This window comes from Terrapene carolina, unplaced genomic scaffold, assembly GCF_002925995.2.
Source record: "Terrapene carolina triunguis isolate 2854851 unplaced genomic scaffold, T_m_triunguis-2.0 Scaffold231, whole genome shotgun sequence".
In the NCBI taxonomy this organism is placed as follows: Eukaryota; Metazoa; Chordata; order Testudines; family Emydidae; genus Terrapene; species Terrapene triunguis.
The window spans coordinates 12823193-12849278 of record NW_020664582.1 but is presented as its reverse complement, the minus strand read 5'-3'; the positions used below and the strand labels follow the sequence as shown (position 1 = coordinate 12849278).

At 47.7% G+C, this 26086-nt stretch overlaps 1 protein-coding gene across 1 annotated transcript; it reads left to right on the top strand.

Moving 5' to 3' along the window:
• The first annotated feature begins 3755 nt into the window (after window positions 1-3755).
• DUSP14 (dual specificity phosphatase 14) lies at window positions 3756-24768 on the top strand. Its single transcript, XM_024195364.3, has 2 exons — window positions 3756-3873; window positions 22576-24768. The coding sequence occupies exon 2, from the start codon at window positions 22694-22696 to the stop codon at window positions 23288-23290; it is 597 nt and encodes a 198-aa protein (XP_024051132.1). The 5' UTR covers window positions 3756-3873; window positions 22576-22693; the 3' UTR covers window positions 23291-24768.
• Window positions 24769-26086: the final 1318 nt, after the last annotated feature.

Genomic DNA, 26086 nt, shown 5'->3' with positions numbered 1-26086 from the left:
GGAGAAACTGTTGCGTAACCATGGAAACTGGAGAAGAATAGCTTTGGAGCAGAGAGTTGGATTCCTGCCTATGTGGTGACATGGGCTGGGTGTGGCGAGCAGCAGTCAGCTCACAGCTTAGCCTGCCTGTATAACCCCTGTGTCAGCCACTGATTAGAGAGCTATGGCAAGACGACAGCCGGATGATTAAGCTAATGGCCAGCTACATCCGAGGCTCAATTCACCCTTCAGAAATGCACCCTGGCATTTGACAGTAGCAGCCCAAACCAGGCGGTCACACTATTGCAGCCTGCTAGTGTTTTGGACTGGGACTGTGGAATTTTGTAATAGGAGCAACCCTGATGTAATTGCAGTGCCTTCAACTGGTTTACATCAGGGCTAGATTTCGTCCCATAGGGGCACAACCTGCACTGTTGTATCTTTGTAACTCCACTGACTTTCAAAAGTCAGCTCCTGGTGTGACAGAGGCCAGAAGTTCAAGTGTTTTGCCCCAAAGTTTTTGGTGATCCCCTGGCTTCTTTTCTTGCTGTATTGGGCATACAGTATTCCTCAGTGAGGTCTTCAAGAGGGACTAGTGGGTGCATCAGGCCCTCGCCAGGAAATCAGTCATTATACCTCCAGCATGGCTGAAGAAAGAGGTGGTATTGTCCTAAAAACTCCAAATTGTATTTACAGTTCTGCCTAGGAACAAAATGCAGGTGTCCATTCTTGGGTCTAACTACTGGGAAATCAGAGCAACATGATACAAAGGGAGGCGGAGGGGATAAGACACGTGAAAAGGTTCCGAAGAAGTGTAAAGCCAGGTGAGTAAGCAGAGAGCTAGTTGACATCTCTGAGACGGTGGCAACAGATTAATGCTTCCAGTGCTTTCAAGTTCCAGACCTTTACTTCCCACTTCTCTGGGTCAGCTCTGATTGGGGCTAATGAGGGTGGAGGAGAAAATGACCATTGAAGCAAGGCTCAGCCTGCTGTCAGAATGTCACCTAGATAAACGCTTCCTTGTGCTCGCTCACATCCTGTATTCAGAGTCACCAGTTGTTGTTTTCAGTATGCGTGCGCACGGGCAGGGGATTTCCCTCCCATGCACAGGGGCCTTTTGACATTTCCTTTTAACTCTAGCACCCCGTTAATTGGCTGGATCCCTGGTTCAAAGGATTCCAAAGGTTCTCTCTGATAAATTGGACTTCTCTAACGCACACTAACCAGGCGAGAGGCTCTCAGCAGGCACAAGGATTCAAAAGCACAAGATGTGTTAATATTTATACTGCCCCGGGCTGTGGTCTGGGGGTTTAAATGATACCGACTGGCAGGGAGGCTTCCAGGCAGTCTGCCATGTTTAGCCATCATTTAACCGGCATTGTGGTAATTTGGAGAGGGCCCAGGGTCAGATTATTGGGCATGAAATGTAGAGGTCTTTAATTGTTTGATGGGACATTACTCCTTTGTATCAGATTATGAGAGGCTGGTCCCCAAGACAGTTGTCCTCCACTCACATTATCCAGCCAGGCTGTTGGAAAGATCAATATTTGTATTAATAATAATTATTTGTATTACCGTAGCTTAAACGCCCCAGCCAAGGTCAGGCACAGCACAAACACAGAGTCCAGGCTCCCATGGAGCTTGTCTCAAAATAGTGTGAAAAAGATCTTCAGCTCTGGAAAACCCTGCATTGCTCGGCAGGAAAGTAACCATTTGATGATCATTATGTACCGTTCAGGAGACCTGTCCCCACCCTCCCCTTGCGGTATCTGATCAGTCCAGTACAACTTGTGCGCAAGCGAAGATTTAATACACAGTGCAACTTCATCCAGGCCGTGCGCACACGCAGGCCGTGCAAATTCATGCAGTATCTTCTCTCTCACACTCACAAGCGCGAGGGAGCCTCCAGACCGTACATTCACCCACCACAACCGTTCTTTGGAAGACATGCAGGAGCGAACGTGAATTCTACATGAAGGGCCTGATTCACGCCACGGCTTTCCTCCAGCTTTAAGCAGGTGTACCACCCCGTCAATAATTAAGTCACTGAAAATCTGGGGGAGCACAGGACTAAATCAGGCTCTCCGTTTTAAAGAATTCTTAAATTCACATTTTTGGGCCTTTTGACTTTTTTTTTTTTTATTAACACACATTTCTCCCGATTTTAAAATTAATTTCTCTATTTTTTGCTCCTCCTCCACCTCCACACGGTAGGGGATGTGATTCTTCACTATAGAGGCAGGGAGTAAGGGAAGAGGTCTGGCTGCTAGAAAGCAAATAGGCTCTTGACGAGGGGGGAAAAAACAGCCTCCAGAGCAATAAACAGATTTGGTGCTGAAGGCTGTGAGGGATGGATCCATCTGTGCTGCTGAGTCATGAAACCTACGGAAGGGAAATAAAAGCCACAGGACCGAGAGTTAAAGGGAAGTTTCCTATTAAAGATGTTGCTATTTTGGGATGAGGGGGACAACAAACCAGGAACTGAACTAAACGGGCCAATGCCTCAATGCTTTGGAGGCTGCCGCTAAACCACGTATGTCTCGGCCTCTGAAGCTTGCAATGGGCCAGCATTCTAGGGGCATGCGTTCCCATCTGAATTTTCTTCCCATACTATAAACTTTCGAGATCATACCGGCCCCTCTTATGTTGGCCCTCATGACGTCAGCTCAATCTGGACCCCATTTGGATTTTAGAAACACACACTACCTGCTTCACTCGTCCATCTAGTCCCTCCCTGAAGGGACTTCCATAGTGCCCATGGCTGCAGTGTTTGAGCACCTCCCCCACCCCTGTGAGGTAGGGGGTATTAGCCCCATTCTGGGGATCAGAAGCTGAGGCCCTGAGAGGCTCAGTGGCTTGTCACTCAGGGTGTATGTGACAGAGCTGGGAACTAGACCATGTCCACCTGACTCTCAGTCCGGTGCCTTAACCAGGAGACTGGTGAAGGTGACAGGAGGTAGTGGCTGGCTGCCCGTTTCTGCAGTGGATTAATCGTGCGCGCTCTGCTCTCTCTTTCCTGCGCTCTTGTTTCCAGTGTCTAATAGACATGGAGAAAAACGCCAACACTGGACCTGGCGATGTCATGAACACTGGTCAGGTTAAAGAGAAGCATGGTCAGAGCTGGGAGATGTAGGGTTCTGTCCCTTGCTCTGCCACCAACTACCTGGTTGGCTTTGGATAAATCTCTGGGCCTCAGTTCCCCTCTCTGTAAGACAGGGACAAGGATACTGTTCTGCCGAACAGGAGTGAGGAGGTTTAACCGGCTAATGTCTGTAAAGTGCCACAGAAAAGCCAAGTCATATTTCTGTGATTTTGCCCAGGGAGCCGCAACAGGTGTGGTTTTGAAATTGTTACGGGCAGCAGGCGAAAGCGAATCGAACATAAAAGCACGCGCAGGTGAATGCATCTCTAATGGTGCCAGTCGGATGAAAATAGGAGTTTCAAGAGGCAATCTCCAGAACTGCATGCAGGGGACAATCACTGTACATGGCCACAAGAGAAAATGGTCTTGGATCTTGAGCCTTCAGCTGCTTATTCCCTAGGAAGAAATGCTGTCCCTTTAACAGACAGCCACTCATGAGTTTGCCTCACTCTGCTTTGGGGAAGAGCCAGGCGAACTGAGCCTGTAGAACCGTATCTTGGTAACTAACACACACACACACATACACACAGAGCTGCTAACACTGAGGGGAGGGGAAAGAAGGAGGGGCTGTCACAGGCTGGGAGCTGTGAGATCAGATGTCAGCAGCTCAGGGAGACATTCCCAGGAAGGGAAAAGTGCTGCTCATTCATCACCCTGCGCTGGGACAGCCTGGACCACAGCTGCTCTTGTGGAGAGGAAGCAACCCAGGAAGGGAGCTGCTGGGGACCTTGTCGATGTCTCCCAACACCAGGGTAAGAGATAAACACAAAACAGCGGGACGTTTTAGGCTCCAGAGATGAACTCTTAAAGAAACTAACTGATCTGGAAGGTATTATTCAGCTGCGCTACCCAGGTGCTGGGCGAAAGGTTAAGCTGTTTGCAAAAATATATATATATTCAGTTGTAACAAATATTAAATGCATCAGTGAACAAATATTCAGCCCTGGTGTTAAGAAGTCAGACAGCAGCAGGGAGGGAGGGGGGCTGAGGGAAAGGGGAGGGATTGAATAGGAATCCTAGGGGATTGCTGAAATAATCCGAGTCTAGTCCATTAATAAACGCCGTCAATTTGGAAATTTGAGCCTCCACCCTGGAGTGTGGTCAAGGGGGCCACAAAAAGATCCCGGCAGTGTCAAAGCTGCCCCTCCTTCGCCTCCACCACCGTCTTACTGCTTGGAGTTTGCACATGCCTGGCAGTCTCCAGTGTACATTTCCCCAGTGATGTCAAGGAGGCACCTCTGGAAAGACAGGGGCCTAATGTGAAAAATCAACTGTGTGTGCAGTTCCCAGAGGGGACTCGTCTCTGTGCTGCCAGTGTATTGCCAAAGGTACCACTCGCTGGGAGGGAAGAGAGAGAAAGGAGGAACTGGAAAAGGGAGGGGGGAGAATGTCATCCATTGCCAGTGTAATCCCCAGGGGTGTTAGACAATCGGCCACACTGCCCTGCCCATGCGGGAGGGAGTGAACTTATTTTGTGGGGTTGCAAAGGATAAAAAAATAAATGTCTCCTGGTTATATATTTTTCCTCCTTAAACCCACCTGACATTTATAGGGAAGTTCTTAATGAAACTGACCAGCAAGATGTCCAACCCAGGAGCATTATTTTAATGGTTACAATTAAAGCCGCAACAGATGTGTCCATAGCTATAGGGGTATTTAGATAGAATATACCTGTACTGAACTTGTTTGTTCTTAAACTGATCTAACCTTGTTTTAATTTATTATGTACTGCCAAATGCCTGCACTTTATCGGAGCCCTGATACCCACTTTGATGCCCTGTTCATTTGCAGCTTGCTATTTTAAGTCATGTTTGTAAAACTCTTTGCAACTATTCGTAGGGTTGTGTTTTTCGTGGCATGTGTAATCCTCATCCAGAGCCTAGGCTGGGGCAGGAGGGGCACGCTAGATAGATGTTTGCTGCTGCATTTATTATAGTTAAAGGCAAAGCAATATTGAGCTAACCCTCCGTCTCTTTCTGTGAAGGCAAATAGGCTCCGTCCCCTAGGCTACCCCTATTGCTCTAGCCAACACCTTGCTCATCAGGGGCAAAGCCATGAAGGATGGGGGCATTTACTTCTCTCTCTATGGGGCCACTCTTGCACCTTGGAAGTCAATGGGAGTTTTGCTGGATTGGTTGTTTGGGAACCAATCAACTGCCCAGCCTGAGTAGCCAGGCCAACTCAGTGAGGGACTGTGGTGGGGAGAAGGAATCCTTCCCCCATGCCCCAAAGTAGCAGAGGCTGCAGTTCACTCCATGGAGCCTTATGTAGGCTGCAGGGCAGAAGGTGGGAGAATCTGTGTAGCACTACTAGATCCTCCATGATTAATGTAATTGAGACTCTAACACACTGTCCTTGGGGCTAGCGGACAGAGAGAACAAATACCATGGGACCAAACCTTGGTGTCCTTATTCAGTCCTGACTCAGGATAAACTCCCATTGGGTCCACTAGGACTGGATGAGGATCTGGGCCCCCTGACTGGCAGAACTGAACAGCAGGGTGACTGTGGCCTGTTACTGTTTTACACTGCCTAGATTGTGGGGCCAGTGACTAGATTCCATCACGTGGGAGGATGGGGTGCAGATGTTCACTGGGGTGAACAGGGCTTCAAAGTCTTTTGCAGGAGTTTATCTAATACAGTGCCGCATAGGGTAGCTCAGTGGTTTGAGCATTGGCCTGCTAACCCAGGGTTGTGAGCTCAATCCTCGAGGGGGCCATTAAGGGATCTGGGGCAAAAATCTGTCTGGGGATAGGCCCTGCTTTGAGCAGGGGGTTGGACTAGATGACCTTCTGAGGTCCCTTCCAACCCTGATATTCTATGATTCATCGCATTGAAATGATGAAGGGAAGATTTCAAGTTGCGTGCCTCTCCTTAAAGTTCCCTTTGCTTTGCTAATGCAACATGGCGAGCAGATAAGCACTTAAAAAAAAAATAACCCTCTGCAGTTCACAAACCCACCACAAGTACCAGGCTGGGGCTCCAGGTTAGTGGCTTGCAACAGCCAGTCCTGTCTCTCTTTCTGTTGCATGGGGATGCAATTTGCCCTTAGCCTTCCTGTGCCTCAGTTCCCCATCTGTAAAATGGGGATAACTGCACTGCTCTGTCTCACAGGGAGGTTGCAAGGATGAACGCATTAAAGATTGTGAGGCGTATGACCCATAGGCTGTCCATGCCAATTGCACAAAGCTGCCTATCTCTGGCATGTAATTCCAAGGGGCCAAAACTATGGAGCCTTTACTCATGCAAATAGACTCACTCAAACTGATAGGTCTATTTGAGTGACTAAGTGCTTCTCCACGTGAGTAATGGTTGCACAATCTAGCCCAAGGTAAACAGGGTGGGGCAAATGCTGCTCACACTAGTGTAAATCCAGAGCAGCCCTACTGAAGGGAATGGAGTTATTCCAGATTTACACCGGAGTAATCAAAATCAGAATTTGGAACTTGTCCTTACTCTAGAAACAGAGAGCTTTTGTTTCTCCCCCTCCTCAGTGCAGCAGCTAAGGGCCTTACTGAAGTTAGAGACAGCACCCGCCTAGTCTCAACACAGTCGATTTCTGGCTCTCTCTGGGGTGCTCACTTTGATTTTGGGGGGGGGGGGGGGAGGGGTAATCTGAAGGGACACTGGAGATCACAACGCAGAGTAGTGGCCAGATCCGTAAAGGCTGACCTCAGACCTGTGACAGCTGACGCAGATGGTCAGTGTCATTTTTGCGGAGGCTGGCACAGTTCTGACTACAAATGTCCCTCTGAGTTTTGCTAGCTGGATCTATTTCCCTGACTCAGCGTCAGGATCGCTGCTATGGGCAGGACTGATAATCGATGACCGGTTTGTGGCGGGGATGAGATTGGAAAGGGATTATAATCTGTTCCGACTGGACAGCAAATGAGTTTCTTTCATTCTGCAAACTCAGAATATTGGCACCTGCCCTCTGTTATCTCATTACACATCCAGTTTATCCATAACGAGGCGGCTATGGGAGGAGTGCAGGGGATAGCATTGAAAAGATACGGTCTGTTGAGGTACCTTTATGTCAAGCCAGGCCTACACCATCTTCTCTAATCATTTATTTCATCAACTGACCTCTGAGTTAGCAGGGAACAGATTCCTCTACATTCACCTGAGCCACTGGGATACATCTGTCCACCTTCAGGCCCAATGGTGTGTCCCAGGTGAATAACCTGATTCTCCTTTTATGTTGGTGTCATTCCACGGGGCCAAATTCTCTCCTGGTGCAAACTGGCCCAGTTTACAGCAGGAGATAATTTGACCCATAAGCTTCCATCAGTGCAAGTCAGGAGTGAGAGGAGGATCAAACCAGGTGTGTTTAATTCCCTCCTGCCTGATAGAAGAGCTACAGTTTCTTTGCCACATGCACAGCATTTGCAGTCTCTATTTTGGGACTCTGCTAAGAGAATTTCTTCTCCTCACCTCCAACCCCAGCAAAACTGAAACCAGAAATATTCACGCAGGCCAAAAGGTCTGCTTTGCACACTGGCCGTTTCTGTATCAACTTGGGCAGCCATTCAGTGCGTCGCATGTTTTGATTCAGGCGCTGCTCCTGGTTGACATTTTAAAATTCCGAGAGTGGAAAGTAGGTTTTGTTGGGTTTGGTTTGAGTACTCAAAGATACAGCCCTGTGGGGTGAAACGGAGCCTCTTTCCAGTCCGCGTACGTGTGCTTCAGCTTGAGCTTGGCTGTAGCGTAAACAAGCATTGAGGCTGCACCAGCAGGGCAACCACATCCAAAGAGCTGCAGGAGAGGGGTGGAAGGTTAACGGCCGTGAATGCGAACAAACAGACCTGCACCGAATTTGACAGGGACAGTAACTAGCTGAGAGGGAGAGGCCTGGCCCCTTGTTGTTGCACCTATGCATTGACTCCAGACGAGTCATCCAGCTGCCGCAGTTCACCAGCATGGGTAGTCCAGGCTCCCAGTCCCATTAGGCCCAAGAAACAAAGCCACCTATGCCATCGGAGTGCCTCGTCCTAGCTTTATTTCCCCAGAGGCCTGTTTTTGCACATCAAATTGAACATGGCAAGTTTCCCACAAGCCCCTCCCCACCCCCCTGCCATGCATGCTCACTCATTGCTTCAAAAAGGACATGCTGCGCGTCCATAAAGCAAACGGAAATTCAGAAACCTGAAGGCAGAGAGCTAGGCAGATGTGGCTCCTGCACTTAAAAATAACAAAGACATCTCCGGATTGCAGCACCAGGTCTCCTGCTGTTTGGAAAGTAAAGCGAGAAATAATTCGAACTGTAGCGTGTCAATTCCACCCTCCCCACACACACCCCATATAAGCATCACAGCACTAAAAATATAGCTGGAGACAGATGCCCCGTGAATTTCGCAAGCGGAACACAACCAAGTTCCAACACCAAGATTCACATTTAGAATCCGTTCTCATTGAGCCGTTCCCCCTCCCCCCCGTAAAAACAACATGCTGGGTTGAGTGCGCTGCCAAGTGCTCTCAACAGGTTCAGCATCAGCAGCTCCTCTCTCTCACCAGCATCATAGTTTTGCTGGTTCAAGAAACAGGACAAAAAGCAGACGGGGAGGTTGGATTACCTGGAATTTCTCTTCGTCAAACAGTGCATTGTGGAGCTCTTCCTGTTGGGAGTGGGTTTTTGGTTTTGGGTTTTAAACAGTAATTCGCAAGGCCAGGCATTTCTAATCGTGAAGGAAGTAGGAATTCATTCACCGTTAGGTCTGAGCAACCCGTCCATTCAAGTAGGAGTTTGTGAAGCCTTAAGCAGGCAGGGAATTATCTGCAGGGCACCACAGACTAGGCGAGATGCAAGAGGGACCTGTCCTTGCTTGGCCCAGCATGGCACTGTGAGAAGCGTTTGCTGCCACGTGTAAGCCCTATTTAAAAATAACTGATTCAAACTAGCTTCACCGTGACCTCCTCTCTCCCCAAACGCACCCCCCCCGCGTCTTGCTGAGCGAGTGACCTCATTCCTTAGACCCACTGCTGCAGGGGGGAGGCCAGGTGTCATGAGTTTCATAATGGTTTATTACTGTTCTAACTTTCGAGGCTGCCTTGTGCACACATAACAGCCCCACCCTGCCCTTCTTTCAGCTGTCCTTGGGATTCCTCACTTCCTGTCCTGAACTGCTGTGTAGCTTTGACAGGGCATTTCCCAACAGCTGCTGCCTATACCCCAGAGGTGGTTGCATTCCAATGATTAAAACAGCAGTTCCTCTACCCCTGTGAAATTGGGCAGGGAGGGGGATCCATTCGTTCACTGGTAAAACACTTAACGATCCTCCAATAAAGAAGGGTGGTTATTAGCCTGTGCATATTCAGGAGCAGTTTGTAGCATTTGGGGATTGATTTGGATGAGAAACAGCGGGAAAGAGCCAGCTCATTTCCACTCAATGTTGTAACAAATCTGTAGCCACCTAGGATTTCATGGTTATCCCTGTGCGGTGCACTTGGGACTTCACAGCAGCATGGGAATGGGATAGAGTGGAGCCGGAGCTCTGTCCAGACGACAGAGCTCAGATCCTCTTGTTCCAAAACACTGCCCTCTGTCACTGGAACTAAAGGAGAAACCTCCTTTAGCAGTGGGCAATATAGGCCCTATGACACTCAGATGAGCAATTCTGACTCTATCCAGCCGAGGACACTGTAATTACATACATACACACAGACACACACACACAGACACACACCCCAATTCCTTACAGTTTCATTGTTTAAACATTAGGGAACAGGCTCTTCGTTGATGCTGAATAGTGCCTTACTGCAGCAGCAGTTCCGCTGAAGAAACTGGGATTAATCATAGAGCAAAGTAGTACTCAGGGTAGATACAGGTAGCAGAAGCTCGCCCCACCTCATCAAGTTATTCCAGCAAGTGCTAAGTGAAAGCCACTTGGACACTGGTTTACAAATCACCAGGGGAAAATTAAGTAGTGATGGGATTGGGATTCTCAGATTGGGAAAAGCAAAGTAGCGATGCTTTCCTAAACTCCACCCACAACCCAAACTCCACCCCCCGGGGAGGACAAAATGAGCTGCACAATTTCAGAATAGGATTGGCCTCCTTCTCTCTTTAGATATTTTGACAAGTAATGAAATGGGAAGCAATGCTGATATTAAAATCATCATCATTAGGCTTCAGAGTTGAAGTAGTTCACACCTCTGAGGTGTTTTAGGCTGCCTGCAGACTCAGGCAGACATCACTGCATTATTGCATCAGATTCACCTTGTTTTTCTTTTTAAATGAAAGTTTAGATTCTGGAGTCCCCTGATACAGCCACCAGGGCTAAGTATTGACTCGCTAGGTCACTTTACAGGAGGAGGCTGGGCCTGAAGCCAGAAGTTCATAAATACCAATTCTGCTTCAAACCTTTATGTTCAAATAAAAATCCATTGGCTTCTTGCCTTGGGAGGCTCCCGCCCAGAGCCGAGTGGCTGCAGCACTCAGAAGTTTGTAAATATCAGTACATGCTGTGTTACCACCCCCTCCTACTCCCCAGCCTAAATCCCTTCCCAGCCTCTGCAGCTCCCGCATGGGGAGACGGTGTCAGCAGCTGGCAGGATCCAGCTGTCAAGTGGGAAAAAAGCAGCCCTGACAGTTCCTATTCCTCAAAGCGGAGGGGAGGGATGCGATGTCGCATGCAGGGAACGCAATGTACCGGATGGGGAGAGCTCAGTTTAGCTCAGGGGGAAGATACTACTGCAACCACGGAGGGATATTTCCAAAGAAGCACACACGCAGAACGCTTTGGGTCATAGGAGAAAACGTCATCCGCCAAAAATCCCAATCCCAAATCCCCGAACCACACCCCTCCACTGAAATCCCTCCCCAAAACTCCTCTCGCTTGTGCCACCCAAGGTTGCTCAATGAGAAAGTGAAAAGCCAGCACCATGTGCATGTGCCTGCACAGGGTAACCGCAGGATCTTATCGCAGCTCTTGCCTTGCCGCCTGTCCCACTTTCTCGTTGCTTGTTGGGGCCTGTCTAACTCTAGACTGCAAGCTCCTCGGACCGGTTCTGCAGAGTGTCTGGCACTGCAAAAGAGCAGGGACAATCGGGGACTCAGCCCTGGCTCGGCCACACTTTATATTAAAAGGGCATCAAGGCTAGGAAACTTGCTCTTGCGTCTGATGAAGTGGGCATTCACCCACGAAAGCTTATGCTCCAATACTTCTGTTAGTCTTAAAGGTGCCACAGGACCCTCTGTTGCTTTTTACAGATTCAGACTAACACGGCTACCCCTCTGATACAAGGCTAGGAAACACACCCAATTACTAGATATTTCAACAGCGAGTGAATCCAATAGCTAGAGTTAATAATAATAATAATAATAATATATGGTGATATACCTATCTCATAAAGCTGGAAGGGACCCTGAAAGGTCATCAAGTCCAGCCCCCTGCCTTCACCAGCAGGACCAAGTACTGATTTTTTGCCCCAGATCCCTAAATGGCCCCCTCAAGGATTGAACTCACAACTTTGGGTTTAGCAAGCCAATGCTCAAACCACTGAGCTAGCCCTCCCCCAACTACTTAATAAATTGCTTATAGCTATCTATAATATACACCATGGATGGCCTTTAATCACCTACAACAGGCCTGTATCATGTTTTTCCCATCGATTAATCCGCCATTAACCCTTATAAGCCATCTAGAAATGTACCCTGAATAGAAAGCATGACCCATTGCTCTTTAGAGCAACACCACAAGGCAAGAAGTGAGACTCTAGCCCTAGTCTTCACGAGGATTTCCCACGCTAGCACTAAGCCGCGCTAGTGTGAGCCAGAAGCAGGAGTGTTCACTCCCCATGCCATCTACCCCTGCCCTGCAGCTGCGCTGGCAACTGGGGAGCGTAGTCAGGGCGTAGCTATACCCTCGCTAGGTGGCTGCTTCTCATTTGGACACAGTCACAAGGCAGCAGGTCTCACACCTTACACTGCACCCGAGATGTGCATGCAAATGTCCTGGTATGACACAGCGCTGCGTGTGCTTAATGCTTCTGTGCGCCCTTCTAATTTACAGCTCCCTGTGGTTACCTTGATCTATGTAAATCAGGGTTGGCCTCCTAATTAAGCACCTGGACCTACAGGAATCCAATTATGTAACTCCCCCCTGAAGGTTTTGCTATCACTTTCAAGATGTTTCACAGAGCCAGTTATAAGCTACCAAGAGCCTAGTTTAAAAGGGCAGGTCTGCTCTTCCAAATGACTCTGTAAGAAGTGGCACCCTCCTAGCAGAGAGACCTGCTCCCTGTGTGCTTTTTTACTTCCATTAACCCTGCAAAGCCAATTCAGCTATGAGACAGCGAGCTGGAGTCTACTTCTTTCTTACGTGCCATTCACAAACTTGTTTACTACGCTCCAATCAGTTATGCCTGTGCAAACCGAACAAAGGCAATGGACAGCATATTTTGATGGCAGCCAGGTTACATTGGTGTCACTGAGGGTGCACAGGTCACTGCTGTCCTGCAGAACATTCATTGCGAGTGACAATGCATGAGAAGGAAAGAACCCAGCTTGACTCTCAGATCTCTGGCTGAATTTGTTGGGTGGGAGGGTGGGGAATTCTTTATATTTGTGGACTGAGCAGATCTGATATGAATTCACTGAGAGATGATAAATGTGGAACTTCAGGAGGCCATGTTCACACAGTCTCTGTTTCCAGAGTAGAGTCATGCTGTAAACTCAACCCTAAAACCTTGGGGAACTGCTAGCCTGTTTTACTTGTACTGGGGTATGCAGTGGTGCTTACGAGCCCCCATCACTGACTGAGCCCCCACTGTGTTAGGCACTGTACAAAGACAGAACAAAAAAGATGGTTCCTGCCTCCAAAAGCTTAGTGTTTCTGAGTTAATGGATGATTTTCAGGAATGAAAAACCAGTTGGCCCCATTCTGCACTGACTTATCCTCCAGGTTACCCAACTCACTTCTACTCAGCAAGTCAGCCCAGAATTTGGTTCAAGGCTTGCACCATATACCTCTGAGCATTCATTTAGACAGAGACACAACCAAGGTATTCTCCATCTTTTCTAAAATGATTTCACTTTTAACACCTGGTTTCCATTAACTCTCTTTCTTGACTGACTTGCTTTTCTCCCATCACAAGGTTGTACGGATGGGTTCTGAATCAGCTATAACCCTTGTGGGAAGAGTTGAGGTATCATCACTGACAGCTCAATGAACACATCAACTTTTACCCAAAGGCAGCAAAAGCAAAAGCCAGCGTAGGACGTTGGATGCATTTAGAAACGGACAGGGGACTAAGCCATGAATACTGAAATGGCGTAATTGTGGGAATCAACAGCACATCCACACCTCACCCCCCACCCCTCCATTTCACTCACAAAGTGACAAACAATAATTCATCCCATGTCCCACCCCCCGTCAATCCATTGTTTACACACAGGATGGTGGGATATGGTGGGCCAAGCCATTATGGGTTTCATGGATCAAGACAATGTTACGAAGCCACTGCTGGGGCAGAAGCTTCTGCCCACGTATGTGACTGTCTGTGGGATACTCCCGCCATCCTCACATTCCTGCTGCTCCGATATAGGGTGAGCAGCCTGCCCTTCTAGAACTTTAAAATTACATCTTTGCAAACAGCGAGGGGAAAGGAAAAGAGAGGCCCAGCTGTGCACGTGAATCTGACCCTGCTCTCGTGGGCATAGAAGAACCTGCCACTGACTTCACTCAAGCAGAAGGTTTTCGAGGCAGGCTGTCCACTGACACACATTTTAAACACCACTATCCAAGAAAAGCAGCGATTTTTGCTGCTTAGCCTGGCTCAGAAGAGCCCCGAGCAGACTAGCTCACTCCATGCCTACAATATTGACTCTCCCCTTTACCACAGTATGAGTGCCCATTTGTCATGTTTAAAATGAATAATTTAATCTCTCTTGGGAGAAGGGGAAGATCCGGCTTTAATAGTGATATTTCACACACCCGGGCCACTAACCTGATTAAAACCCCAGACAGTGCTTCAGGAAAGGACCAGGGACATAGTTTCCTTTCTCTCGGGGAAAGCTCAATCCTCTAGATTTAGTTATTTCCCCAAATGGAACCACAAGGGGCTTATTGCAAATAACTCAGGGTCTGAAACACGCTTTATACTTATTTAATAAACACCTCACTTTTCTGTGCCTCTTTTCATCCGTAGATCTCAAAGCATTTTACAAAGGAGGTCAGTATTGTTCTCTCCATTTCACAGACACAGAAACTGAGTCACAGAGAAGAAAGTGACTTGCCCACGGTCACCCAGCAGGCCAGTGGCAGAGCCAGGAATAGAACCCAGCTCTTCTGAGTCCTAGTCCAATACTCTATTAATGATTTTTAAGCCAAACTATGCTGTTCCTAATTTGCCTTTTGAGCCTTTAGGGAGTGCGCCGGTCACGTTTTCAAGCATTTTTCTGCACCCTAGACGTAGAAACTTCCTAGTTGTAAAAACAAAAGCAGAGCTCCTCATGCAATCACAGGATTTCAGGAAACGGAGCCATCAGACAGACCCCTCAGCTGTCACACGACTTGCAATAAAAGTCACAAGAGCTGGCAACAGAGAGTCAATTTCCAGAGTTCGGCACCCAACATGCATATAGCTTGTAGGAAAACCTGGCCACTTATTTTGGTGCCTAAATGCAAACTGATTTCTTTCAAAGCTCTGGCCCAGAGGGTGAGTGCTGGACCCTGCTGAAAAATCCCAGCTTCAGCGTTCGGTGGGTGTGTACACACAAATCCCCAGGCATATCAACGGAAAGCTTTGATTTAGGTCCCTGGTGTCAGCCTGGAGAAGCTTAGAGGCACTAGAATTTGCACATATTTCACTGACTGACTGACTGTCTCACCCCAATTCCACAGGGATTGCCAACATTCTCTGTGCGTTAAGCAAACGGTGCCAGAGCAGCAACCCTGGGGAGATTGAGAGCCACCATCTAACCACAGAACTGGCAGTAATGCAAAGCATCCTTCATGCTGTTTTCTTAGCGTATCTCAACCCTGATTCAGAGAGTCCTCTGCCTGTCTGCTCAGGCGCGCACTGCCCCTTCAAGACTCTCCCACCATAGGAAACCACATACCTGTTAGCTGGTACATAAAATGCACGACCAGCTGCGCCTGGTGTCCATGTTTGGCTGAGTACCTCAGAGGCTGTTGTCCATGTTGGGAGGAGGCAGACCGGCTGTGAAGCCCTTATGATGGGGGAAGTAGCACAGAGGTGAACTCTCCTCCGGGAGCTGAGGATCTGCCAGACTTTCCGCAGAAATCCACACCACAGGGCAGGGCTGAGGGGACTCAATCACCTGAGAGGGACCTGGAGCCTTTGAATATGGGACCTTCTCACAACACAGCATCAGCCGGGCTCCTCCCTACAGCCCCTTAAACACAGGTGGAAGTGCAAGAATCCACCAATCGCTGCTGGAGGGGAGGAGCTTGCTTCTGTTCCCTCCCGCCCCCCCATTTCATAAGGGCCAAAGCAGCACACCCACCCCATACAGCCCACTGATATGGTGGCCAGCAACCTTTCCTCAGGTGGCTCCCACCAAACACACGTGGGGCGTGTTCACTTCAGGGGGTGAGCGCTGGGCTGGCCAAGACTTGATAAGAGCCCAGAGCAGAGGTCTCCAAACTCTGGGGCGCCCTCCCCTACGAGGTTGTGGAGGAAGGTTCAGGGTTGTGTGTGGCGAGGCCTGGGCCAGACCAGGGGGGTAGGGCGGGAGCGCCACCCAGGCCCGCTCCACCCCCAGCCATGGCCCCAGCTCCTGGCCATGACTCCACTCTTGGCCCCAGCCTCGGCCCCCAGCTGTGGCTCCGCTACCGGCCCCAGTCCCTCCACCAGCCTCAGCTCCCGGCCGCGGTTCTCTTCCCAGCCCCACCTCTACCCCCAGCTGCAGTCTCAGCCCCAGCCCCCTTACTCCTGTCCACGCCTGGCTCCCAGGGTGGGCATGACCGTGAAAAGTTGGGGGACCACTGGCCTAGAGGCTCCCTGTGGATTAGTGGTTCTGTGCTGTGGTGGCACAAACTGCCAATAAGAACGCAGATCAGGGCCCACTGCCAGATGGAAAACTGTCCACTAATTAGCATGAGGCCATCAAACAGCCATCAGCTGGCACAGCTTCCTAGCCACTACTGAGCTGGACAGACCAGCTCTGGCTCAGTGGCCGAGAAGAGAAGGATTCCACCTACTGCCCTGCACCGTCACCCCTCTCCTCCCCATCATGATTATCAAGTCTGACCTCCTGCATAAAGTGAATGAGATTTGGGCACATAGGCCCAGGTACTCAAAAGATATTTTGAATCCTAACTTGCATTGATTTCAGTGGGAGTTAGGAGTCTAAATATATTTATGGACTTGGGTCTTAACTCCTTTAGGAGTCTTCATTGGGGATTTTTAAGAGCCGGTTGAACAAACACCTGTCAGGAACGGTCTAGATAACACATAGTCCTGCCTTGAGTGCCGGGGACTGGACTAGATGACCTCTCGAGGTCCCTTCCAGGTCTATGATTCTATGAAAATCCCACATTATATAACCAAGCAAGGACAAGCAAAACAAAGAGGAGGAATGAGACGTGGAAGGCGATTTTCACTCCCCAGCCTACTTTCCCTAGCAGAAGCGTTTCAGGCACTTGAGAGAAGGACAGGGTGATTCAGGATGTGTGAAGGGGCAAAGCGAACTGCTCCACTTCCTGGGGTGAGAGCTCATAATAGGGTCTGTGCTGCCCAGTCCAAAGAACGGCGTTTAGTGTCCCTGTGCGAACAGCTGAACTCCTGTCTGAGGTGATGAGCATGCCTGCGGTGGACATGGCCTGCTTTGCTCACACTCTGAATTTTTTATCTTATGTCATTGGATTAGTCGGAGGCTTGGCTGACTGCTTAGTGCATTTGAACATCAGCAGCTCTTCTCCCCGTAGTGTTAAGCTAGCTGCCGGTGGAAAGATCCCCCCGCCCTTTTCTACGGGGTACGGTCATAGCGACTCTTGTGTTAAGAGCAATTGTGTCCGAGTTCAGAGGGGAGTGAGAAAAATAACTGGCTTTATGAAGAGAGAGTAATTCAGCTGAGTTCAATGGAAACTGCAATGGCAGCCATTCAGTGAAGACCTGGGCCTAAGAAACTCCACCAGCCAAAGGGAGGTGCAAGCTTTATAACAAATTGTGCACACACACCCTGCCTGTGGGCAGCAGAGACGCCCCTGCACCAACGCCATGGCCCCTTGCTAAAAGAATTCATTCAGCAGGATGTTTTGCCCACTACCTCGAGGGACTGGGGCATAATTACCTGCCCCCAGCCAGCGCATTACAGTTACACCATCAAACAAACTCTTAGTGGGTGAGTCCAGGAAACAGGTACTTAGCTCTCAGAAGTTGCAAATTAACCCTTTCATGAGAGGGGCTGTAGATCAAAATAGGGTCACTGGGCCAGTGCTCACTGATTAACGGCAGGTGTGACATTCCTCCCCCCCCACTACTTTGCTATGGCTGCCAGGCTGTGCCGGGGACTTCTGCTGCTTTGGGGAGCCTGGCAGTGCTCAGTAACACTCCCAGGGAACAGGGTACACGACCATACGATCCGAGGAACCGGCCCATAACTGACGGCACTAGATATGCTAGCACATTACGTTGGACGCTGTCCAGGTTCCTTAATCGATGGGCTGTTCTGTTAAATTTACTGCGGCGAATAGCTACCACGATGGAGATAAACAGACCTTTATTTTCTATTGATTTCATCCTCTCATTTTTCCAAGCAGGGCAGTGTCCTGGGTATTCCATTGGCAGAACCACCATCAGTTTTGTGACTGTCAAATAGCCCCACATAACAATAACGAATGTGTATCTGGTGAGGCATACGAGCAACATCACACATTAACCAGCCGCAAAAAATCCCCACAAACGACTGACTGGAATTTTACACTGGCTGGGAAAGGCCATCTAAGGCTAGATGCTACAGGAAACACGCTGCAATTCACACGCAGGCAGCTTCATGCAACACAAGCTGGTGTGTGGTTTACAAAGCAGGACTAGCTTGCTGGGTGTAAAAGTATTAATAATTTGGTGTCTGCAGAAAGTGGCTTCCTGAAAAGCAGCAGCACGTCTAAAGCAGTCACTAGGGCACGGGGCTCAAGTGCTTTGAATCTCTCATGGGAGCGGCCTGAGACTGGCACGTTGCGCTGTCTGGTTGGTTGATCAGCTGGCTCTTGCCAATGAAGTGTTGTTTATGGCGAGAGCTGTGCCGTGGGGATGGCTCTGGAGGCTGGCACTGGGATTTGGGAGCATTCAGCAAGGAGTAGCGCAACAGGATGCTCCCATGGGGGCAGCAGGGATCAAACCCAGGACCTCTGGATCTGAAAGCACAAGCCTCCACTCACTGAAGTCCACAAAGGCTGGACAGACTCAAACTTCTAGCTGATTCAGCCACTACAGTGAGACAGAGAGGCACCCTGAGCAAGCACAGGTTACACAAGGTTGCGTGTTCAAGTCCAGCCCAGGTCACTGGTGACAGAGTTGTTAATAGGTGGGGGCCCATAGGACAAGCTGGTGGTCACGCTCCTGTTCCCACTAGACAGATGGCTCCATCGGCAAAGCCAGCCTCTGCACAGAGCTTAAGGAGTGAAAGGGCCCTGGAGTCTGACCTCTCCTCTCACTCCGAGGAGGGATCACTCCAGGTCATGGCTGGGGCTCCTTGGCAAAATTTGGATGTTGCTCCTAAATATGTGCACAAATCATCATGATCCAAAGGGGCTGAGTTGCAGGATAAGGGGCTTAAAAAATGCCAATGCCAGTCGTGCTAGCCAGGTAAGTGTATTCTGCTGTAATTAGCCACAAGCTGTAAAGGCCTCACTCCTGTCTCTGGAAAGAGCTGATGGGTCCAGCTTCATAGTTAAGACTGACAAGCCCTCGCCCCTCCTTGACGCCACTGTTTTTTGGAACAGAAGATCTGATCTCTACTAACCGTATTATCTGTTGTCACCTTCACTGCTGGAAGGAACCCCTTTGCCAAACTGACCACTAGCCAACTGCTTGTTCTAGGCTCGGAGGGGAAGCTTGTGGCAGTCCGAACTGGATTATGGCTATATGGTCTCTCAGCAGAGCCCACGTTTTGTAACCCAACTGAAAACAATTGGGTGACTGCTGGAGCAGGTGCCTGCCATCACTTTGAATCTCAGCAGCATATTTGCATGTTGCCACCACTTGCAGTCAAAGATAAAGGCCATCCAAAGGGGCGTTTGCTGAGTTTTACACATCCTTCCGCAAAGGAGATGTGCACTGGTTTTAAACAATCCTATTCTCCTGCCTCCAGCTAGCTTGTCTCAGTTGCTAAGCCACAGTCAGCCAACATCCCGCATGCTCCGTGCCTCTGAGTAGCAGCGAAGGTGCATTAAGGTACTCTTCGGCAGTGTTTTGCAAGGGATGCCTTTTCTAACGTAACAAAGCCATCGTCACTGGGCTGCAAGCTAGTGTCATGGACAGCAGGGGTAGAACTCTGATCCTCCTGCCCCCAAAAGACAGGAGCCTCTTAGTCTAAAGGAGAACCCCAGTTAGCAGTAGAAAGTGTATGAAACGCAGTTGAGCTGTTCTGAATTCTGTCCAATAGAGGGCAGTGATATACCTGCCACTTTGCCAGTTTCACTCCAATATTTAGAGGCAGGATCCACATCAGGTATCCTTTGGGATTTTTGACTGCCTGCATCAGGCGGATGTAGTTATTTATATAGCACTGTGGATGTACATGGCTCTTTCTGAGCGAAGAAGAGATGCACTTACAGCCTTTATTATGCCTGTTTGCACTGGCTCCCTGCCTTCTAAGCAGAAATCCCAGCAGCTCAGATCAGCCCTCCATACTGTGCCTTTTAAAACTGGATCACTGCTACAGGGGATATCGTTCACTATTGAGTTTGCCTGCCCATTACACTTGATTGGACACCTGATACCAGCATACCATGTTTTATTTATCTCCTGAGATGCTGGCTCCGAAGTCCAAATCAGCTTTTCCTTTGCCCTCTGCTGTTCACCTGAGCTCCTTCCCATTTCAAGCGCAGAATGCAGCTTGTGGGTAGCTAAAAATCCATGTAAGAAAAAAAAATTCCTTTCCCGCCTACCCTCCGAGTAACCCTCCCAGTGTAAGGCTAGAGCGATGCACAATGCATCAGCCATAACCACCTCAAGCCACTTGCTCTTGGCACCCATTAGAACGTGCTAGATCTTGGCTAGCTAAATGAAAAATAGACAAAAAAGGTAGCAGGGAGTGAAAACCAAAGGTGTGCAATACTCAAAGCTTTTTCAAAGGCGGCTGTTACTCACTCTTTACCTTGGAGTTCATCCACACCGTAGCAGCATTTTCAAGAGGACAGCTGTGTGTTGGTTTTTACGTTCATCAAGTATTCTTTCACGGAGCTACATTATTTTTAGATTAGTCTATGTAAAAAGGGAGCTATTCAGTTCAGATGACTTCATTATCATCTGATACTGGACAACAAAACTAAGGCATTCGTGTCAAATTCCTGTAGCCAGCTCAGAAATGCTGAGCACTGAATTTGGCCTTGAGTCAACTGACTACAGCACTTTTATTCTCTGGCATTGAAACTCATTCGAATGCTTCTCTGTCACCAAACAGAGTCATGAAGTGATCATTTCCTCTTGCCAGAGGAATGCTGTAACCCTACCATAGAAAAAATGATACATGACACTTTAAAAAATCTACAAGGGAAAAAGGTTGGTCTTGTAATTAAGGCACTAGACTGGGATTCCGGAGATCTGGGTTCTATTTTCAGCTCCAGCTACTAGAATTTGCTGTGTGACGTACAGCATGGAACAGTGAGACAGTTGTTTAAAGTGAGTCTCCGTTCCTCTGCTTCTATGTTGTATCCCTTGGCCTATACAGTGTTGCCAAGATATTTGATGGGTTTCTTAAAGCCTTCGTTCCTGGATTCATGTCATTAGGCGAGAATCTCAGCTTTCCCTTAATAATTATAAAAAAAAAAAGCAAGTTTTTAGCCTTCAGAAATGCAGAGAAAAGGCTGAAAATATGATCCAGATGCACCTGAAAGACTCAAAACCCAGAGCAGCAGAACAAAAGTAAGGGGGGCAATACCATCCCAGGCCATCCTTACTTCTGTGCTGCTGCTGAAGGCAGCTCTGCCTTCAGAGCTGGGCTCCCGGCCTGCAGCCGCCACTCTCCAACAGCAGTGCAGAAGTAAGGGTAGCAGCACCGCAACCCCCCCTTCGCCACCCCAAAACTCCTTTTTGGGTCAGGCCCCTACAATTACAACACTGACATTTCAGATTTAAATCGCTGAAATCATGAAATTTACGATTTTTAAAATCCTAGGACCCTGAAATTGATCAAAATGGACCATGAATTTGGTAGGGCCCTAGTTATTGATGATCTAACTTATCCGCAGTACAGTGTTGAACACAAAATGTTATAGCAAGCTTGGCTCTTTGATTCATAGATTTTAAGGCCAAATGGGACCACTAGATCATCTAGTCTGACTTCCCGTATGTCTCAGGCCATTAAATTTCACCCAGTTACCCCTGTACTGAGCCCAATAACTTGGTTTGACTAAAGCATAATTTGTGTTTGGCTAAAGCAAATCAATTCTTTGGATGAGTAACTCCCAACATCAGGCTGAAGAGAACAGCTGCCAATTTCACTTCCAGACTTAGACTGTTGGAAGATGACCGGCAAATTATTAAAATAAACTGAGAATGTGCCTTTCTTTGCTTCTCTAGGGTTTATTGAGAAGGGCTAACAGGGGGGTGAGGAGGAGGGGAGGGAAAGGGTGTTGAAAAGGTTTTTTCTTGGTTCTGCCTGGTGGGTTTATTTGTTTTTAATCTCTGAAAGAGCAGGAATGCCCAGCTCTGGTCTTTGCTGGAGGAAATGTTGGCAGTCCCAGAGGCTGTGCACTGCTAGCTCATAAAGCTTAAGTGAAGGGGGAGGGGTTCTCGCGCCTTAACAAAGCCTTCCTTTGTCTGGTATATTAGTCATTTGACATTAAAGAGGCATTAAAAAAGAATCCTAAAAGAATCAGTCTAAAAAATCCCTTCCCCTTGTACTCATTCAGCTTTCAGTCTCTTGGCTCCGGTAATGGCACCATTTTATTCGTTCTCCAGACAGTCTTCCAACCTGGACAGGACCTAACTTTCTACCATATGTGTGGGGACGACACTTTCGGGCCTCTTTAAGTAGGATAAAGGGAACAGAAGGGGAATCCCCAAATGTTTATTTTCTTTGTAGGTGACCTATTTTAGATGTCTAAAAAGGGAGGGTGCATTTAAGAGGAAGGAGGTGCAAACCATGTGTTTTTCACTATTATTTGTCACGGGACCCATCTGTGCGCACAAGACAGAAAGGCAGTCCCTGCCCTGGAGAGCTTCCACCACCGGGGGCACTCCAGGGCATAGATAGGATTCTGCTTTTCTACATTGCAGGGCTGCTGTTATATCTGTCCCACTTACAGTGTTGCTTGTATTTTACAGGGTTAGTGACCAAGCGGAGAAAAGTTCTTCCGTATTAAAGCCTCCAGGCAAGACCATTTCCTTGGTAGATCACAGCGGATCCCTTCCCATAATGGAAGCCTGAGAGCCAGGAAGCTCCATGACCTCCAGACACCACCACACCTTACCACGAGTTCTGATGGCACCTCGAATGTTTACTGAAGGAGAACTTGGGGGCATCGCCCAAATCACCCCCTCTCTGTACCTGAGCAGGGGCAGCGTGGCCTCGAACCGACAACTGCTTCTGGCCCGGGGCATCACCTGCATAATCAATGCCACCATTGAGATCCCCAACTTTAATTGGCCCCAATTTGAATATGTCAAAGTGCCTCTGGCTGACGTGCCCAACGCCCCCATCTCCCTATACTTTGACAGCGTGGCTGATAAGATACAAAGCGTCACGCGGAAGCACGGGGCCACCTTAGTCCATTGTGCAGCTGGTGTGAGCAGATCGGCCACCCTGTGCATCGCTTATCTGATGAAGTACCACAAAGTGTCTCTGTTTGAGGCTTACAACTGGGTCAAGTCAAGACGCCCCGTCATCCGCCCCAACGTGGGTTTCTGGAGGCAGCTGATAGACTACGAGCGGAAGCTGTTTGGGAAGACGACGGTTAAAATGGTACAGACGCCGTATGGTGTACTCCCAGACGTTTATGAGAGAGAGGGGAGACCCCTCATGCCTTACTGGGGGATTTAATGTGACTGCATCAACAGGAAGAATAAGAGCACAAGAGACTTGCTGTTCTGCATCTACCAGACTGGAGACATTCCCTTCTCTTTTGATGGCCAACTTTTAGTTCTTTACCATACAGCAGAACCTTGCTAAGTGTCACGTCCCTAACCAGCAAGGCCAACAATTCCAAAAACACATATATAAACACACACACACGGAATCCTTGCCCTATCTTCCCTTGATTGAACATTACAGTGAGCTCTCTTTACTAAATTTAATTCTTCCACAAAACATCCCCTGCAGTCAGTTTACTAGTATACTACAAGTGAAGAACTAAAAGGCACTTGGCAGAATTAATGAACAAAGTACGCTTTGTGATGAGGTAGCCTGGATATTTCTTTAGTAGCTTATTTTCTTCCGTGCAAAACCCTGTAGCCGATGAGCGGCACTAGCACAAAATGAACGCGCTCCGCCTCTGAACTCCAACTGAATGTGTTTGTTTTATTAAGAGACAGGGAGGGAGGAGCGTGGAAAAGTGTTGCTAATGCTGTCATTTTCTTTCAATACCATAGTGGCTCTCAGTATATAGTGTTAGAGATCGTTAGCCAGCTTTTTAAATCTTTATAAATAGTTAAGCCAGTCAAAGCCTGTCATAAATACAATAATTTAAACAAGACAAATGAATGCTGCCACGTCCCTCCTCCACCCCCCCATTCCACACCAGGGTAGCAGCTCCTGCAAGCATTTATACACCTGAATAATTTTATGTACATGAGTAAGTGTTTGCATGATTGGGGAGCAAACAACAGAGCTCATTTCAAAGTGAAGACCAGTACAGAAGTGATGGGTTAACCTTTCCCACACTGGCCAGCCAAATTAAGCTTTGACTACACGGCTACCCTCCCAAAGGGGTTGAGCTGTATTTTTTAGTATTCATTCAACCGGTAAATAGAAAGTAGGTAAATCTGCTTGATAACTTAGCTGTAAGTATAGTCATGATCTGCCTCAGATCTTTTCCGATTCACAGTGTTATGGCCTCAAGGATTATGTTGCATTCCTGAATTTTTCTAAGCAAAATATGTTAATCTGTTAAACCTCCAGTACAAAGGTGTCTTTATTGAGAAGTCTTCGCTTTGTTTTGCTTCTGATGAGAGAAAAGAAAAAAAAAAAGATTCTAACCTGAAAAGTGGTAGAAGATACTAGATGATATGGACTGTTGAGTCATGAGTATTATCCACATCCTTGCATATCACTATTTAACAAACATAGCTGGAACATCGAAAGAACAAAGCAAGCAACTTACTCAACAAGACTGTTTGTGTCCTTCCTTGTATCTCTAAAAGAGGAAGATGCAGATTTCTGGATACATAGAGATAGATAACTGATTTAAATGAGAGACTATACTTGTAAAAAATAATCTTAATAAAGATTAAAACTAGAACCCAGGAGTTCCTGTTCATAATCGGGCTCTTACCATCTCTGAAATTCCAGCAACAACACTGGTTAAGCTTCAATAGTAATGTTAATACAAATCACAAATACAAATGCATTTTTATTAAATCTTGTAATCAGTTACCAGTAACTTGACTAAATTGTGTACACTAAATCTAGACCTTCAAGACACACTAACATAGACCTCTCACTACAGAAAAGCCAGGCACTGAATTTGGCTCATTACTGCATTTTTATCCTCTGGAGTGGTATTTGAATTTCTGAAATGCTGATATTCTGGTTTAAGAAACGTATTGGAAGTGATTGATGTGTTTGTCATAATGGTTTGTTGCACCAGACAGTGTAGAGTCTACAACTTAGTGGACAGGATTCTAGTCTTCCAGGGTAAATCAGAACTCCTGAAAATAATGAAGTTGTCCCTTGTGAAAAAACTGTTTAAATGGGATCAGAATCAAGTCTCTGTAGCCTGAGCTGCACATGCATCAGTGGGAAAACAAAACCTAAATGGATTCATGACAGAGGGTTGGCCTGAATCCAAGAGATACACTTTGATTAATTCAGTACTGGAAATAAGTTTTCAAATGAACTGTGAAGATCTGAATTTCACCACAGTAGGCAGGTACCATGTGCTGAAAATCATCTACTGGGAAAAGAAAATGCGACATTAGCTTCTAGGTCAGATTCAGTGTCCAATGAAGTCAATGGAATGACTCCCATTGAAGTCAGCAGCCAATGAATTGGGCCCCAAGGCCTCTGACTGCGTTTGGTGGGATAATGGTGCAAAGAGATATAAAAAGGGAGAACTCTGCTTACCTTTTGAGGCATAGAAAGGAGAAGCATCCACGGAAACCACATCAGCTGTAGGCTCAACACATATATGTACCCAAGGTTTCGGGCATAATGAGACCACTGTTAAAACGACGTGGTTATAAAATACCTTAACGCTCTCAAGAGCACAGATATTTAAAGTGTCCCAAATGGTTATTTTTCCTTACATGTGTACACCCAATTCCACTGCAAACCCTTCTTTACATTTCTCTCTATTAACTGTGGTGGGTTTAGACAAAACTGCAAGTGAAAAAAGGTGTTAACAAAAATGGAACATTGCCTTACTACACACACATTTATGAAGCCTGGCATTTCGCTAGCCATCTATCAATACAAGGATCTCCATGGGCTTCAAAAATGAACCAATTTAGGCTCAGTTCCTCAGTGCGGGAGGGAAATTTCTTTCCCCTTTTTAGAATCATAGAAAAGGAGGGCTGGAAGGGACCACAAGACATCATTTAGTTCACCCTCTGTGCTGAGGTAGGACAAAGTACACCTACACCATTCCTGAGAGGTATTTGTCTAACCTGTTCTTAAAAA

Bases quoted from the DNA above. Each gene is read 5' to 3' on its own strand.
- DUSP14 (XM_024195364.3), top strand. From the start codon at position 22,694: ATGACCTCCAGACACCACCACACCTTACCACGAGTTCTGATGGCACCT.